Source organism: Rhinatrema bivittatum, chromosome 1, assembly GCF_901001135.1.
Source record: "Rhinatrema bivittatum chromosome 1, aRhiBiv1.1, whole genome shotgun sequence".
NCBI lineage: Eukaryota > Metazoa > Chordata > Amphibia > Gymnophiona > Rhinatrematidae > Rhinatrema > Rhinatrema bivittatum.
The window spans coordinates 457,703,010-457,722,100 of record NC_042615.1 but is presented as its reverse complement, the minus strand read 5'-3'; the positions used below and the strand labels follow the sequence as shown (position 1 = coordinate 457,722,100).

Genomic DNA, 19,091 nt, shown 5'->3' with positions numbered 1-19,091 from the left:
ATAATAGAAGAACTAGGGAGCATTCCATGAAGTTAGCAAGTAGCACATTTAAGACTAATTGGAGAAAGGTTTTTTCACTCAACGCACAATTAAGCTCTGGAATTTGTTGTCAGAGGATGTGGTTAGTGCAGTTAGTGTAGCTGTGTTCAAAAAAGGTTTGGATAAGTTCTTGGATGAGAAGTCCATTAACAGCTATTAATCAAGTTTACTTAGGGAATAGCCACTGCTATTAATTGCATCAGTAGCATGGGATCTGCTTGGTGTTTGGGTTATTGCCAGGTTCTTGTGTCCTGGTTTGGCCTCTGTTGGAAACAGAATGCTGGGCTTGATGGACCCTTGGTCTGACTCAGCATGGCAATTTCTTATGTTCTTAAAAGAAAAGCTTATATGATAGGGACCCCACATTTAAGTAATAAAATCAGCTTCTAACATCACCGAATTTTGGCCACTAAGTGAGCTAGTCAAGAACAGATGTTAAGGATTTGTAACTGGTTGTCAGTAAATCTGTGCAGAATTTATTTTATTTATATTGTATTTTTGAATTGAATGTTTTTAGATTGTCCATCGCTGTGGGTGTTTTTTAAACAGTAAAGCAGTCTATAAATGTCATTAATAAATAAACAAACATACCGTATTTAAAATCATGGCGTTTTTCAGCTCCTAAATAAAATATATTTGCATTGTGAAGCTGATGAACATAAAATACCCAGAATTCTTACAGAATACAAGTTTGAAGAAATCTTTGTAACCATACTATATCTGGCTGCTGTGGTAAATGTAGTTTGGAGGTTTTTCTGATAGAAAACTACAATAATCATGTCATTGCTTTTGCCTTGTAAAATGCTTTATTTTTATCAAATAATTTTATGTATTACAGACATCTGACATTTTGCCATCTTCATTACCTGCTCTATGGAAATATCAGGAGGAGGGTCCCCATATTATTGACCAGGATATAGCACAGGTATTGCTACTTTTGATATTAGTCTTGAGGACTATTTTCGAAAGGATCTAGACACCTAACGATGGAATTGGGTGCCTAGATCCCTGGGTTGGAAGAATGCCCTAGGCACAGCAGCTAAATATATCTGCGTTATTTCACACTGCAACTAGACTCAGTTGCTGATAAAAAGGGAGATCCAGGTTGTGATTTTATATTCCCGTTTATGGATTATTTGATTTATTGCAATGTTTTATATTTAATTTTGGTGTGATGATTTCACACTTTGAGCATTTTAGTTGTAAAGCATGTAAAAATGTTAAACAACAACAACAATAAGATGTTTAACTTTCAAGTATATATGGTATTCTCCAGCATGTATTTGGCTCACAGCAATAACATTTGCAAGATAAATGAGTACTTTTTTTCTAACATTTGTACCTTGTAACTAATTTTTATAGCCAAGATAACTGCAGATCATGCATCTGGGAGGGTTACTGACCATGTCCTCTAAACTTTTTTGTTGCTGCTTTAACGGGTCCTCTTCATTAAAAGTTCCCTATTCAAAAGGTTTGTGCAGCTAACTTCAAGATTTAGCCTGGTAAACTTAAGTCATTGCCTGGCTAAAACTTACTAGGATAAAAAAAGAAGCAGTGTGAGGACATTCCAGGAGTGGGACTTAAACTTAGCTGGGTACCACTAGATAAGTTTATCTGGGTAAGGTTCTTTTTGGTCCAGAGCAAGTCTAAAGTTACTCCTAGGACAAGCAGGATGGTAGTCCTCACACATGGGTGACATCATCGGATGGAGCCCAGCACGGAAATCTTGCGTCAAAGTTTCTGGAACTTTGACTTAGGCACATTGAGCATGCCTATCATGCCCTACACCACGCATCCACACAGGGTCCCTCTTCAGTCTCCTTTTTTCTGCAGAGTTTTTGCCTTGCGGTTAAGTAAGCTCATGGCTTTTCCTTTGGAAATTGCCTTGGAAAACATTTTCACCAATTAATTTCTGGGTTTTTTTCGCGGTCCTCTGACGCCGGGTCCCTCTCGGTGCCTTCCCTTAGGCTCCTTAGTCAGGCTTTTTGGGATTTCGGTAGGTTTTTTTTCGTTCCTTCCCCCCATGGTGGCGTTGCCTTGGTGCCCTGCGGCTTTGGTTGCCTGCTGTCACCACTCTCATTATCCCCTTCTTTTCGTTCGTCATGGCCTTGTCTGATTTCCGATGATGCCCCAGTGTCCGAGGACCATGGCCATTACGGACCCCCATGAAGAGTGTGTCCTCTGACTTTGGAGCGACACCGATGGATATGTGATCTAAAACATGGCTATTCAAAAATGCACATAACCTAACTTAAAAATATCAGAATGTAAAGAACTATAGTAACAAGATAGACGAGTTTTTAATTGAAGCATGAGGAATAAAACATAATGAGATAACGTAAGAATCTTAAAACAATGTACAGATTATTATGTGTTAATTGTTATATTATTTTCCAGTATTACTTGCCTTATGTCTTAAATCTTTAGTAAGCAATTTAATATATATTGGAACATTTCATTTCATTTGAGATGTTAATTTCTGCTTATGAATACTACCTATGGAAACTGTCAAGATTTGTCGATTAATAGTTATGAATGTGATTTCTGGAAACTGTTGTGATCATTTCATGGAACGACGGTATATAAAATGTCCAAATAAATAAAACAAAATAAACAAACATTATGCCATCGACATCGGCAGAGCCATCGGTTTTGTCGATGTCGCTGGTGGATAGGGGCGCCGGGGACCTGCCGCTGTTGGTCTCTTCTAGGTCGAGGACGTCAGGTTCATCATCATTGACCTTGGCACCGGGGAAAGACCGGGCTGAGCACCGAGGGAAGTGGAGGAAACTTTGGCACTGATCACCTTCAATGCACGGTGCTGGGCTCAGGGAGATGTCGGCTCATGCCATGATGTCCCCGAAGCAACCTTTGTGGTAAGGAGTGCCAATCCTCCATCAATGCAGGGAGTCCGCGACTGTATCCACCGGTCCTGGGCCAGTTGCCGATCCACCTCGGAGATCCAAGGAAGTTCTAGCCACCCCTCCTGCCTCGCAGTCTGTTTTGGCATTGGCAACTTTTGAGGAGGAGCTGGAGCTGGATTGAGAACTGCAGGGCGTTGTGCCTTTGGCAACAATGTTCCTGATACTCGCGCTTTTTGTTATGAAACCACTGCTGGAATGACTCAGTGTATTACCAACCTAGCTGGCATCTGTTACTGGCGGGGGCACCAATGCTTCCCCCGACCGATATGGTGCTTGTTGCCGGTTCCTCCGAGGAAGAAGCTCTTGTGCCCCCCTGTTTGTCAAGTGTGTCCTTCCTGGAGTCTTAACTTGGTCCTCAGAGGCATGTGTGAAGCACCGTTTGAGCCTCTTAAGAGGGCCACCATAAAAGATTTGACTTTGAAGGTGGTTTTTCTGGTTGCGATTTGTTCAGCCAGAAGGGTGTCTAAACTTCAAGCACTGTCATGCAGGGAACCCTTTTTTGAGGATTTCGGATTCTGGAATTTCTCTGAGGACGGTTCCGTCTTTTCTGCCGAAGGTAGTTTCAGCGTTCCACTTAAGTCAGTCAGTGGAACTCTCGGCCTTTACACACCTAGCATTTAATGCACCTCATGCGAAGGAATTGAGACGTCTGGATGTCAGAAGAGAGAGTTTCAGGGTGACGGACTGCCTTTTCATAGTATCACTTTTTTGTACTATGGTATGGTGTGAAAAAAGGTCAAAAAGCATCAAAGGCCATGATAGCCTGTTGGTTGAAAGAGGCAATTGGTTCCACATATATCTGTCAAGGTCGCCCGGTCCTGAAAGGTTTAAGGGTGCATTCTACACATTTGCAGGTGGCATAGTGGGCTGAATGCCAGCTGGTTTCGCCGCAAGAGATTTGCAGGGCGGCTACTTGGAAGTCTTTTCATACTTTTGCAAGGCACTACCGATTGGACCATCCAGGCTCTGGATGTCGCCAATTTTGGTAAAATTGTTGTGCAAGTGGGAGTCTCACAGTCCCACCCTGTTTAAGGAAGCGTTGGTACATCCTAGGAGTCTGGACTGATTTGGATATGTACAGGGAAAGGAACATTGGTTCTTACCTGCTAAGTTTTGTTCCTGTAGTACCACAGATCAGTCCAGATGCCCGCCCGCTGGGGGTTCAGGAGTCTCTGGAGAGTCCATTCGATCTGATTTTCTTATTTGCAAATTTGTTCTGAAGATTGGCACAGGTTTCTCAATAATCCTTTTTTTACGACGTTCTCTACTTTTAATTTCGAATTTTCATTGGCCTCTGCTTGTTCTGGGGGATATAGTAGAGTTGATTGGTTACAAGTTTTTTGATTATATATTTTCTGCTTGGGTACTGATAAATACTGAAGTGATGCAGGTTGCACATCGGGTTAAGAGGCGGTGCCTTTGAAACTTTCTCTGTCTCCTTCTACTGGAAGGGAGGCAAAACCCAGGAGTCTGGACTGATCTGTGGTACTACAGGAATGAAAATTAGCAGGTCAGAACCAATGTTCCTATTTCTACATGCACTCTCGCCCTAGCATGATAGCACCTAGGTAGAGAGTGTGTCAAGCTAGGGTGAGAGTACATTGTAGAAATCTCATCTTTGTGTTCTTTCCTCATTCCAGATCACATCAAATGTTCACAGATGTCTACTGTCTTGTTTGAATGTCTGACTATGCATGTAAAACTGGCCCCCAAACAGTAGACACCACCAAAACCTCACCTCGAGTTATTAGTTGACCCTCCTACAGAAGCACAAAAATAGTGCGCATTGTGGTAACTCACAAATGAGTCTAACCGTGCCCCCTTTTTTTTTTTTATCGTGGGCACTCTTCATTCAAAAATCATAGCAAAATGATGAATCTAGCTTTAAGTTAGCTGTATAATTTAGCCCTGCTTGTTGACAGAGAAAGCAAGTTTGTTTTTCCGTAAATGGGGTTCTCCATAGATAGCAGGATGAATTTGCCATCCTTAATGCTCGCCCGCCTCCCTGGATTATTATTTACCTCTCTAGAGTTAAGGTGTTCAATTGACTAAAGGGCTTATGAGGCAGTGTTTCCATTGGAACTCGTGCACATGCTCAGTAGTGCTAAAGCTCTTCTGAACTAGAGAGTGGTCCATTTGGCACTGTTAGATGATGTCACCTCAGTCGTTATGGCTAATTCATCCTATCGTCTAGTGAGAACCCCCATTTACAGTAAACTTGCATTCTCAGCACTGTAGGAAGATATATTGATATATGCACATACTCATCAGGATTTGATGCATCTAGATGTAATGCAGTGAATCAAAAGAAAATCTTAGTGATGATGTAACATTTAAAGTAGAATGATGCCCTGGTCTTTTGGAATTTTGAGCTTTGAATGTTGAGATGCTTAGCTGAGATGAGTAAACAGTAATGGAGAGATGGAGAAGGTAAGAATTTCAAGTTAGCACAACCTCTATAATGACAATATCTTTGTTTCCCTTTGTCTGCATTCTCAGATAGATTTTGGTGGCATACTCGACTCCTCTGAAACAGATGACCCCATTTTGGAAACTGCTGATATGGGTCAGGATGCTGAAGAGTTGCAAGGATCTTCGTTGGCAATGTGGGAAACAGAAATTCAGGATATAGAGTTGGAGAAAGGGAGCATTGGGCTTGGTTTCAGCATATTAGACTATCAGGTAACAGTTGCTTTTAAATGCTCAGAATGGAGGATGGATGAGTAATACATTTTTTAAAATAAAAAATGATAGGACTGCCATGTTTTTCTATGATATAATTTTGAGGAAGCTTTAGGGAATATGCTATGGCATTTTGCTATGAAATGTAATCTCATTTTTTGCTTGATTATCAAGCATTTCCTCTCATTTTTTTGCTATGGGAAAACCTTTGAAAAACTAGACATTATATGTATATAGGGACTTTTGTTTTCATTTTTTTTTTTAATTTTACTGGGAATTTCAATGTTATAACAAAAATAACCAATGGAAAAATGACTTTAATATAACACACAGGAGAAAAATTAGTGGAAAAGTCATTTTTCCACTGACATTTTTTTTTATTCTAACATTGAAATTCCCTGGCAAAATAAAATAAAAACTGAAAACAAAGGTCCCTATATATATATATTAACCCTCTGAAGCCTACATAATTGGAAAAAATTCATAGGACTTTATATAAATCTATTTTCAGACACCAAAATGGGGTTATAGAACTTTTATCCACGAAAACGTGGTTTTGTGTATTTTTTTGACATATATTTTATTTGACGTGAAGCTCTACATTTCTGATATGTAAAGATAAGAACATAAGAATTGCAATGCTGGTCCAGACCAAGATCCATCGAGCCCAGCATCTTGTCTCAGACAGTGGCCAATCCAGGTCTCAACTTCCTGGCAGATTTCCAGGTCTCAAGTACCTATCAGATCATATAAAGTAGATCTAATTCCTGTTACTTACTCCCAGGGATAGCAATAGATGGTTAATGTGGAGTGGATATGCTTAATTGTTCAAAACCTGTGATGTGACCTTGAGGATTAAATGCATTGTGTTATGTTTAACTTTTGTTGTTGTTGTGTAGGGAGGAAGAATATTTATTGGTATTGTTTTAGTGTGTGGTGTGGGCTGTTTCCAGAGTAGGAGGGTGGGGCCAGTCTGTTTTAGGGATTATTATTTTGTATGTTTTAAATGTTATATTTTTAATTGATGATGTATACCTCTGTGTGTCTCATTTTTTTTTTTTAGCAAAAGGTGCTATAGAAATAGGAAATTAAAGAAAATAAATGAAGAGTAATGTGTCATGCTGAGCAGGCGGTGAGACCTTGGGCTGCTGTCAAGTAGGCACAACCTATGTTGCGCAAGCACAGAATAGGCCTTGGCAGGCAGCAGCTGAGACACTATGGCCGGTATCTTCCACCTAGCCAACTCCCCCCCCCCCCCCCCCCCTGGGTTGAGCCCTTAAGTTCTGGCAATGGCAGGTCTTACAGTATAGGTCGAGTTCCAGTCCAAGGTTGAGGCAGGCTGAGAACAAGGCGGGGTCAAGTCAGCAAGGAGACAAAGCTGGATCAGAGACAAGACAGGATTGACAAAGGAGCAGGAAGAAGATAAAACAAGGATTTGCAGAAGACCAGGAATAGGGAAGGAGCAAAAAGACAAAAGGAAACAAGTAGGAACTCAGAAACATGTAGGAAAGCTGGGCAGCTAGCAGTGCAGAGATGCAGGAGGCTTCTTGCGAAGGCATTGAGTGGTACTTCTGAGCCTCCCTGTATACTAGAGAGGAAGTGATGTCATTGGGGCATGTTCCAAACAGCAGGAAGTTCGAGCCATGTTCATGAGATGCTGCATGATGCTGGAGGTGCTTCAGGCTAGAGATGAGGGATGTAACAGTAAGAGAATATGGAAACCTGGAAAATCTGCCAGAAATAGACATGTTAATTATTTTTTACTTCCATCATTCAATTTGGAAATAAAATAATTTTATAAAATATGACTAAAATGTCTGATTGGCTAATGCCCTCATCATGAGTTATAACAACAGATGAGGTGATGAATGCTTTCTGTTGCATTTAGGTCGTACTTACTGAAAATATGTTGTGATTTGTTGACATTCTTATATAGCTTTTATAGGGCTAGCACTGCTGTACAAGGCATAAATCATATAGTTATACAGTGAAGGAGTTGTGCAACAGTAATAACAAATTTTTTTAGCTAATTTAGTTGGCATTAAGATTCCCCTTTTTCTGATTTTTATTTTATTCCTAAGATTAATTTAGTGTTCAACGTTTCTAATAGCACCATTTACTTAACCACACCTGCCATTAGATTTATTTAGATTTATGGTGAAATTTTGATGAGTCTGCGTGGTTTGCACTGTATAAATATATCCATATCTATATCTATAGGAAAATTATTCCTTACCTGCTAATTTTCGTTCCTGTAGAACCATGGATCAGTCCAGATAGTGGGTTATGTCCCCCGTCCAGTAGATGGAGTCAGACAAAGCTTCAGAGGGTGCTCCCTTATAAACCAGTGCACCCTCTGAAAAACCTCAGTATACAGAATATCAAAGCATGAACAATAAGCATGGATGGATCAAGAAAACAACACTAATACCACATTAGTAGCACTTTAGAACATAGCTATGAAAACAACTGTAAAAACCAGCAAAAAACTTGCAAAAGGAACCATGAAACCAGCCTTAGAGACTGAAAAAACAGAGTCAAGTGAAGAACATTTGAGCAGGAAGAGCAATCCCATCAACCCCAAATACTTAGGGAGGGCATCTGGACTGATCCGTGGTACTACAGGAACGAAAATTAGCAGGTAAGGAATAATTTTCTTTTCCCTGTACGTACCCGGATCAGTCCAGACAGTGGGATGTACCAAAGCTTCCCTATGTAGGGTGGGCCCCAGATAGCCCTGCTGGAATGACCCAATTGCCAAAGGAGCCAAACACCGGTGGTCGTAGATTTAAACGATAGTGCCGAGCGAACGTATGTAACGATCTCCAGTTTGCCACTCGGCAGATTTCCTGGGAGGAGACAGAGCGGCTTTCTGCCCAGGAAGCCGCTTGAGCACGGAGAGAATGGGCCTTGATGCCCACCGGAGGCTGCCTACCTGCTCCCAGGTAGGCTGCTACGATAGCTTCTTTCAGCCATCGAGCAATAGTGGTTTTCGAGGCCTTTGACCCCTTCTGAGGTCCATTCCAGAGGACGAACAGATGATCTGACAATCGAAATTCATTAGTAACCGAGATAGCGAATCAGGATACGCTTCACATCTAGCTTACTTAGATCTCTTGGATCAATAGCTGCGAAAGACGGGAGCTCAACTGTTTGATTCACATGGAATGCTGAAACCACCTTGGGAAGAAAAGAGGGTACTGTGCGCAACGAAACCCCCGAGTCCGAAAAATGCAAGTAGGGCTCCCTGCAGGAGAGTGCCTGTAGCTCAGAAATCCGACGTGCAGAGCAAATAACCACGAGAAAGACCGTCTTGAGGGTGAGCTCCTTGAGAGTAGCGGAATGCATAGGCTCAAACAGAGCGCTTGCCATAATCCGAAGGACTAAGTTGAGGCTCCAGGAAGGACACAGGGTGCACACCGGTGGATGTAGGTGTTTCACTCCCTTGAGGAATTGGACGATATCTGTGTGCAAGGAGAGAGAAACTCCCTTGCGACGATATACTAGGGACTCAAGGGCTGCTACCTGAACCCTCAGGGAATTGTAGGCCAAGCCCTTCTCTAGGCCCTGTTGTAGGAAAGATAGAATCTGAGCTACTGAGGCAGTCCGCGCAGAAGCCGCTATGGAAGTACACCAAGACTCAAAAACCTTTCATACTCGAACATAGGCCACTGACGTAGAAGTCTTCCTTGCCTTGAGTAGGGTGGAAACCACGGCTCCGGGTATCCTCGCCGTCTCAAGGGGCGCCTTTCAAAAGCCAAGCCGGAAGACAGAAGTGATCTGCCTGGTCAAAAAATACAGGACCCTGATGCAGCAGGTGTGGGAGATGGCTCAGTCGAAGTGATCCGTCCACCGCGAGATTGACCAAGTCCACAAACCATGGATGACGTGGCCATTCTGGAGCCACCAGAATCACCGGACCCTGGTGGACTGCTATTCTCTGGAGGACTTTTCCCACCAGGGGCCATGGTGGAAACATGTAGAGGAGAATGTGAAAAGGCCATGGAAGGATAGGGCATCCACACCTTCCGCGCTGTGCTCCCTTCTGCGGCTGAAGAATCGCGGTGCTTTGGCATTGCGGGAGGTGGCCATCAGGTCCAGGTGGGGGAGGCTCCAACGACTGATCAGGATCTGCATCGCATCCTCAGAGAGTTCCCACTCCCCTGGATCCAAACGCTGTTGACTGAGGAAGTCGGCCTGAATATTGTCTACTCCTGCAATGTGGGAAGCCGCCAATCGGGAAAGGTGAGCCTCCGCTCAAGCCATCAACTTGTCCGTCTCCTGAGAGACGTGACGACTTCTTGTGCCCCCTTGACGGTTGATGTACGCCACTGTGGTTGCGTTGTCGGAAAGCACCCGAACCATCCGACGATGAATAAGAGGGAGAAACTGCCTCAATGCCAGGTGCACTGCCCTGGTCTCCAAGCGAATGATCGGCCAGGATGCCTGCAACAGCGTCCACTGATCCTGGATTGAGGTCATCTGGCACACTGCTCCCCATCCAGAGAGACTGGCATCCGTGGTGACAATCATCCACTCTGGCATTTCCAAGGGCATCCCCTGTGAGAGATGAAAGGGGTTGAGCGACCAAGTCAGACTGTCCCTGGCCTCCTATTGGTGAGGGAGGATGGTCTGGAACTCCTGAGACACCGGCTTCCAGCAGGAGAGTAAGGCTCTCTGTAAAGGATGCATATGCGCAAGGTACCAGATTGATAGTGGAAGCCATGGAGCCCAGTACCTGAAGGTAATCCCAGGCAGTGGGAAGGGGAAGGCAAGAGAAGCACTGCACCTGCGCAGGAATACCATGCCCACCGCTGTGTTGAAACATGCTCCCAGGAAGTCCAGCGATTGAGAAGGCGTAAGACTGCTCTTGGCGAAGTTGATTACCCATCCCAGGGATTGGAGGAGATGCAACACTCGATGACACAGGCTGAGGGACTTCGCTCGAGTGAACCAGTCGTCCAGATATGGGTGGACTAGGATGCCCTCTCGTCTTAGGGCTGCCACCACCATCACCATCACTTTCGTGAAGACCCGGGGGGCAGTAGCCAGGCCGAAAGGAAGCGCTTGAAACTGGAAATGCCGTCCCAGGATCTTGAAACGGAGAAAAGCGCTGGTGAGACTTGAGGATGGGGATGTGGAGATAAACTTCCGTCAGATCCAGTGAGGCCAAGAATTCCCCGCAGTGTACTGCCGCAATCACGGAACGCAATGTTTCCATCTGGAAGTGTGGGACCTTGAGTGCTCTGTTCACCATCTTGATATCTAAGATCAGACGGAAGGAGTCCTCCTTCTTTGGAACCACAAAGTAGACTGAATAATGACCGGTCCCCACTTCCCTCGGAGGAACCGGCAGGATTGCCCCAAGAACGAGGAGTCTGTCGAGAATCTGGTGTACAATGAGTCTTTTTCGCACTGGACCGCTGGGAGAGAAGAGGAACCTGTCTGTTAGAGGACAAGGGAAATCTAATGCGTAGCCGTGTCTTAGAATATCCAGGACCCACTGATCCGATGTAATCTTGACCCACTCCTCGTAGAAGAGGGAGATCCGTCCCCCTATCCTGGGGATCAGGGAGTGGGCCTGCCTGGCTTCATTGTGCAGGCTTGGAAGACGCCCCCTGGGACAAACTGTCCCGAGCTTGTCTTCGGCCTCGAAAGGAACGGGACCAGGACTGAGAGTGCGAAGAGGGCTGGCGAGGAGCCAACTGTCTCGTAGTGTGGAACCGTCGTTGGCCACGGAAGCGGCTTCTGGAGGAGCTGAAATTCCTAGAGGTCTGCGGCCGATCTTCTGGCAATTTATGCACCGAATTTTCACCCAGGGACTTGATGATCTGGTCCAGATCTTCTCCAAAGAGGAATTTGCCTTTGAAGGGCAGGGATCCTAACTGAGCCTTGGAGGAGGAATCCGCCGACCAGTTGCGGAGCCAGAGGAGGCGTCTGGCCGAGACTGCCGAAACCATCGACCTGGACAGAACTCAGAGAATGTCATACAGAGGGTCCGCCCCATACGCTATTACTGCCTCCAAATGGTCGGCCTGCTGAGCTTCCTCTGGAGGTAGCTCCTGCAAGCTTAGAAGGTGTTGGACCCAGCGAAGGCCTGCCCTTTGTGCTAAGGAGCTGCAGAAGGCCGCCCTTATACCCAGAGCAGACACCTCAAACACACTCGAGATAAAATTCGAGCTTTCTGTCTTGAAGATCATGCAGAGCTGTACCTCCTGTCACCGGGATGGTTGTCCTCTTAGTAACAGCTGAGACCGCTGAGTCTACTCTCGGGACCTTAAGAAGCTCCAGGAAATCATCCGGAAGCGGATAGTCTTTCCATAGCTCTACCGACCTTAAGGGAGGCTTCAGGAGAATCCCACTCCCTGGACAATAGTTGAAGAAGAGTAGGGTGGGTAGGAAAAGCCCTTGTCAGATGTCGAAGCCCTGCCAAGAAGGGTCTCCCTCCTTAGCCTGAGGCGTGGATCCAGGAATTTCCTGTGAATGTCCAGCTCCTGTAGGATGAACGGTATGAGAGGGTCTAGTTCATTCCTCTGGAAGATACGCAGGACTCTCGGATCGTCCCCGTCCACCTGAGCCGTTGGTAAAGTCTCATCCGGGTCTGGGTCCGGGTTGGGAGCAATACCGCCCATAGAGGGATGCACCATGCAGACCCTGGCAGTGCCCGGAGGGGCCACTGGAACAGGAACCCCGACACTGTCCTCACGCAGGTTGAGAGTCCACTATCCTAAGTATCTTGGGAGGAGTAGGACCTGCTGCTGGCTCATCCTAGCCAGGTAAGCATTATGCATCAACAATACAAAGTTCGTGGAAAACGGAGGTGGCCTCAAGGGAGGCAGAATCGATGGGTCTCCAGCTGGTGGAATGGTTCCTAGAGGTGGCACTGGCGTCAAAATCGGTGGCAGAGGCAAAAATTTGGCATCCCAATCCTCCCCTGACTGTGAACGGGCATCCGGCTCCTCACACAAAATGGCCGCTGTTCCCGCGCTGAGCGGGAATGGGGCTGACCTCTGCACATCCAGGCGCGCTTGAAGGCACGAAACAGGGCGCCCCGCCGGCTGTGAGGGGCCCTCCCCACCAGGGAGGCACCTCTTACACACACCCTCCCGGGAGAGCCTCGACCCGGGCTCTCCACACGCACTGCACCAGGAGGATTGCGGCATCGGAAGCGGAGGAGGGGAGCCGTGAGGCAGACAGCTGATTTTAAAGAACACGCTGTAAGCAGCGGGAAAACTCGTCCGCCGCAGCAGAGACTCTCAGTCACACTGTCCGACCTAAAAATAGCAATAAGACCGATGAGAACAGAGGGATGTACTTCTCTGTGTAGGCTGCCCCGAGGAAGGCGGCTTCTCAGGGCAGCGGGCCGGGTCGTGACGAGGAGGGAGAGGCTGGACTGCCAGCATGCACCCCTAGTGAGGAAAGCCAGGTATTCGAGCTGGAAATGCAGAAATAACAAACAAAACTTACCCAGCATACAGGGGAGGAAAGGAGGGAGACTGTAAGAAACAGTTCAGCCTGCAAGTCAGAAGCTGTGGGGGCCGTAAGCCCAAAGAATAGGTCAGACTACCAAATTGCTGAATTTTTTTTTTTTTTTTAAATTACCCAACTTGATCCATCGAAATAAGAATACAAGAAAATAAGTAAGTTAAAGAAGTGTAATGGGGAATCAGAGGTTCCACACTCGCATCTGCTGGAGTCAGAAAAATACTGAGGTTTTCCAGAGGGTGCACTGGTTTATAAGGGAGCACCCTCTGAAGCTTTGTCTGACTCCATCTGCTGGATGGGGGACATAACCCACTGTCTGGACTGATCCGGTTACGTACAGGGAACTGTCGTTCTCTCTATATATAATCACTTTTAGTCCATATTCACTGCATCTCATTTTCAAAGGGAAATGATCTGCTTTGTTTTCCTTTGAAAATTTCATAGCTGTGAAGTATGTGCATTGAAATTGCCTGTGTTTGTAACTTCTGTGTGTGGGCGGTCAAATGGGGGCAAAATAGTACATGCAAATTTGAAATTGAATATACACATGCAGTTTTCCTCCACCAACTTTAATCTGCCCCCATGGACCGCCTGTTTTTGACCCAGTTAAGTGTGTGTTGTGAAAGCTGATGCATACTTTTAGCATGAAGGCAATTGTCAGCCAAGTATGGGTAAATAGCTTTGAATATTGTTATCCCGATGTACTGACTGTCATCAGAATCCTATGTAGGCATTGTGCTGAGGCATGCAGTGCATGAATATAGCAGAAATGACTGAATTTGATGTGCAGTACCTGAATGTTATCCGCTTTGAAGTGGCAGACAGGCGGAATATATATAAATAACATAAATAAATAAGAGTAGACTTGGAAGATTTTTAAAACAAAAAATGTTTCAGTAATTAAAGAAATGCATCTTTTAATCCAAAAATAATGACTATATAAGAGAGAATTTGCAAACAAGAAAAAAAACCCTATAATATCAAGAGGATCACAAGAAGTGGTAGACTCAGTAAATAGAGAAGGTGATATTAGAATATCCTAGTCAATACATCGGCTTTAACACAGATCATATAGTACAAAAAATAAGGGAGTTCCTTGAACCAACAAGTTATAAAAGGGAAATGAGAATGAGGACAGAAATTAAAAAATAATAGTGATACTAGACTGTTTTTGAATAGAGACAAAGAAAACAGAATTTAAATATATGTAAATGTCCAACCCACTCTTTCTAGTTCCTCCAAAAATCTCATTTATTTACTCATAATATTCAAAGCTGATGATTAACCTGTTTTGTTTTCTGATTTCAGGACCCCGTTGACCCTGCAAATACAGTAATTGTAATCCGGTCTTTGGTTCCTGGTGGCGTAGCAGAACAAAATGGGAAACTTCTTCCTGGAGACAGACTCATGTTTGTTAATGAGATCAACTTGGAAAATGCTACCCTAGAAGAAGCTGTACAGGCATTGAAAGGAGCTCCAGCAGGAAGAGTTAGAATCGGAGTGTCCAAACCTTTGCCTGTAAGAATTTGGTTTTAAATGCATGCTTTTCATAGTTGCAACTAAAATATGGGAATCAATATAATCTAATTTTTAAAGTTAGGGAATGTGTATGATAATGACAATTTACAGCTAATAACATACTTTGGCAGGATGTAGCTACAGTTCCACTCAAATGCATTTGGTCTTGCATCTGTAATAATATACCTTATTTTCTGGTGTATAGGTAGCACCCCTCTCTCAACAGCCTTTTTCATGAAAAATTCAGTAGATAAAGTTGCATTTTAGATAAGACGCAGGTGATCACGGCGACAGGTTGTGAGAGGATGAGGTGTAGTAGGTGAGTGCTGAGTGTTACAGATGAATGTGGGAGGTGTGCCAGGGGAGCGCCATATTTTAGCGGACTGTGTGGTGTGCTAACGGCCACGTGGGAGGTGTCCTAGGGGAGTGTCGAATGTTTGCAGGCTGCATGGTGTACGAGCGGCTGTTGGTGAGGCCACGTGAAGGAGCGAGCGACAGGGAGGCGCCATTGGTAAGGAGCGAGAAAGAGAGAGAGAGAGACACACTTATACTGTAAGCACCGGCTATTAGTCGCACCTGTGTATAAGACGCAGTGATGGGAATGCCAGAAAAAGAACACCTCTTATATACTGGAAAATATGGTAGATCTTCAGATATTAGGGGTCAATTTTCAAAGAGTTGAGGTATCTAACTTTGGATTTTAGGAACCTAAATCAATCCCTTTGAAAATTAACTAGGATTGAACATCTAAATTTAGGTGTTTATATTCAGTAGCATCCTACATTTAGGGGTCTACAAATTGGGTGGCTGTGGTGGCAATGATAAGGTGGAGAAAAATAGTTCTCCAAGGACAAGCAAAGATGGTAGTCCTTACACATGGGTGACATCATCAAATGGAGCCTGGTATGGAAAATTTTTCTCAAAGTTTCTAGAAACTTTGGCACACCGAGTATGCCCAGCATGCTGTTAACCTCATGTCTACGCGGGGTCCTGCTTCAGTCTCTTATTTTCCGCAAAGCTTTTGCCTCGTGATCATGAAGCTGGTGCTTGTTTTTTATTTTCTACAATTTTTGTATCATCTGCTTCGAGTAGGATCCCTCGCGGTTCTTGGGTTTTTCCTCTCCCCTTCAATCTGTTAAGTGCCTTGGGTTTTAGCAGTTGATTTCCGACGGTATCACCCCACCCGGTGGCTGTCGACCATCGACTGTGTGCCGTGTTGTCTTTGCAATGGCATCGTCCGGCTTTCACCAGTGCCCCCAGTGCCCCCGCATTATGTCCGCTCAGGAAGGAAGTCCCAGCCTCAACCCCCTCGTGGTCACTCCCCTGCTGCTCACCAGACCCAAGTGGGAGTGGGGGACCGAGCCCGGTCTTTGTTGTCCTGTTCCAGATCAGGGTCTTATCCATCTCCCTCGGTTTTGGGCAGGGACCGAGGGGACCATCGAGAAAAGTCAAGAAAGCATCGGCATCTGTCATCTTCATCCAAGCTGGATTGCGAACAGTCATCGACTGCATTGGTGCCTTCCTCGAAGTGGTCTACGGTGGAGGAACTAATTTCCTTCAATCCTTTTGAGGCCTCTCGGTGGCCTCCACTAACATTGGTGTTGCCAGTCTTCCAGAGGACATTCCGAGTCCTCTGGTCTTCCTCCTCAAGCCGTTTTGTCCTCAGCTGCTTTTGAGGAGGAATTGGAGAGGCAGTGGCGGTCGGCCGGGCCCTGCAGGGAATCGAGCCTCTGGTTCCACTGGGACCGGCACCACTACAGGAGCCGGCTCCTCTGGTGCTTGTGCCTTTATTAGAGTGGCTGAATATGCTGCTTAGTGTCTTGCTGAAGCAGCCAGCTCTGATGTCTCAAGCCCCTTGAGGGCCGAAGGGAGCATTGATGCTGCCACCACTGGTTCCCATTCCAGTGAGTGATTCCTCAGATGAGGAAGGGCTGTCGGGCTCTGTGGCGCCTTGCTTGCACTTGGTGCCCCCATCACCTTCTGGCTCTCTCGGGGCCATCAGGATCGGTGCCGTTGGTGCCCTTGGTGCTTTTGTGGCCTTGAGCCCCCCCCCAGTGCCCTCATTTCCCTCTGCGGCTCTGACATGGCCAGCGCTAAGGGCGCAGTTGGGTGCCTGGCCCTCCTTGTCTCTGGATGGATGCAGCAAGGGGGAGGTCTCTTATGATCCCTGGGAGGGTGAGGCTTCTATGTCCTCCTCAGAGGAATTGGAGGATTTACCATCTGAGCCCTCTCCACCGGAGGAGCATCAGAAATCCCCCCCCCCCCCCCCCCGAGGACCTTTCCTTCACTGGCTTCGGTAAGGCCATGGCGGAGTCTGTGCTCTTCCAGGTCTTAATGAAGCAGGACTCTAGACACAAGATGCTAGAGATCTTACAAATCTTGGATGCCCCGAAGGATGTGGTGGCAGTTCTAATCCTTGACATCTTCAAGGACCTGGTAACCTGACTCTGGGTGCATCCCACCTCCATACCTCCGATGAACCGCAAGATGGACGCGGTTTATCTGGTCCAGCTTGCCACTGGTTTTGAATGCTGGGAGCTCCCTCATCAGTTGGTGGTGGTTGAATCGGCTTTAAAGAAGGCAAAGAGGCTTTGCACTCATGCCTCAGCCCCTCCAGGACGGGAACACAGAGCTCTGGATGCTCTCGGGTGTCGGGTGTTCCAAAGCGCAAAGTTAACAGCCAGGATTGCCTGTTACCAACTATGTATGGGTCAGTACTTCAGGAATCTGTGGAAATAGGCCCAGGAGTTTGGAGAAAGTCTCCTGCAGTAATTTCAGGAGGAGTTCTTTAGGGTAGTGCAGCAGGGCTTTGAGTGTGATAAACACGAGGTCTGCTCGGCATATGATGTCTTTGAGACCACCATGAAAAATGCCGCCCCGGGCATCGGTGCTCACTGTATGGCTTAGCTGCGTACCTCTGATCTGCGCCCTGAGGTCCAGGACCACTTGGCTGATTTGCCTTGTGTAGGTGACAATCTGTTTGGTGACAAGATTAAGGAGGTGGTAGCGCAACTGAAGGACTACCATGAGACCCTTCAGCAGTTGTTGGCCAGTACTTCTGACGCCTAGCCTCCCAAAAAGCCCACTCAGCAGTACCTGAGACGGCCTTTTATCGGCCATGCAAATATTATCCACCGGCTCCTAGGATGAGACCTCAATGGCCTCCTGCAAGGCCGAGGTTGCGGCAACCTCGCATGCCCCGTCTGGCCCCAGCCCCGTTGCAGAACCCCGCCATGGGGCTTTGACTGACCGCAAGGAAGTGTGAGCCAGACTCCTCTGTGTGCCATCGACTCCCTGGTGGGGGATTGGCTACAGCTATTTGCAGACCGGTGGACTTTGATTACATCAGACCTCTGGGTCCTGTCCATCGTATACCAGGGTTACAAGTTGCACTTTCAGTGAGTTCCACCCAACTCGCCTCCATGCCCTCGATGGAGAGCAGTAGGAAACTTGCAGATACTTCGGGTAGAGCTCTCTGCCCTTGTACCGGCTTAGGCAGTCGAACCAGTTCTGCCAAGCCAGCAGGGCGAAGGGTTCTACTCCAGATATTTCCTGATTCCCAAGAAAATTGGTGGCCTTAGGCCCATCCTGGACCTGTGGGCACTGAACCGTTTTTTGGTCACGGAAAAGTTCAAAATGGTCTCGTTTGGGTTCCTTGATTTCCCTCCTCAAAGCGGGAGACTGGCTCTGCTCCCTTGACCTAAAAGATGCGTACACCCATATCCCCATTTCTCAGGAGGATTGTCAGTACCTGCGATTCCTGGTAGACGGAGAGCACTATCAGTACCGGATGCTGCCCTTAGGCCTTGCGTCCGTGCCCCGCGTTTTCACCAAGTGCCTAGCGGTTGTCACAGCCCATCTTTGGAGGAGAGAGGTTCATGTTTTCCCTTACCTTGATGATTGGCTGATCAAGAGTGACTCCAGGCCTGGGTCACAGAGTGCCGTGCGAGTCACAGTCTGTGTCTTGGAAAATCTAGGCTTTCTGATGAAATATCTGATATCCCATCTCCAGCCATTCTTGCAACTGGACTTTATCGGGGCACGGCTGGACACCATCCAGGCGAAGGCTTTCCTACCCTAGGACAGGGCGGAGACCCTCATGGCTCTCGCTCGTGTAGTCTCCAGTTGCTCCTATATCTCCGCACTCCAGTTTCTCTGATTACTGGGTCATATGGCAGCGAAAGTGCATGTCACACCATTTTCTTGACTTCACATGTGCAGGTCAAAGTGGACATTATGTTCCCAGTGGTGTCAAGCTACCCAAGACCTACGAGCTTGTATCCTGGTCACCACACTCCTTCGGCAGTTCCTACTATGGTGGACGACTTCGTCAAATATGGAGATGGGGATGCCCTTCGGGAGCCCACACCATCAGATTGTCTTCACTACGGACGCATCCCAGATGGGTTGGGGAGCCCATATTGCAGGCCTCCACTCCCAGGG

At 46.4% G+C, this 19,091-nt stretch overlaps 1 protein-coding gene across 5 annotated transcripts in view; it reads left to right on the top strand.

The window, feature by feature from the left end:
- MPDZ (multiple PDZ domain crumbs cell polarity complex component) overlaps nucleotides 1-19,091 on the top strand; it is a 662,189-nt gene that overhangs the window by 195,997 nt on the left and 447,101 nt on the right. For all 5 annotated transcript variants that reach the window (XM_029605550.1, XM_029605570.1, XM_029605559.1 and 2 more), the window contains exons 16-18: nucleotides 878-964; nucleotides 5,463-5,645; nucleotides 14,439-14,648. In XM_029605550.1, the coding sequence (XP_029461410.1) occupies nucleotides 878-964; nucleotides 5,463-5,645; nucleotides 14,439-14,648 (480 nt within the window). The remainder of the gene's footprint in view (nucleotides 1-877; nucleotides 965-5,462; nucleotides 5,646-14,438; nucleotides 14,649-19,091) is intronic.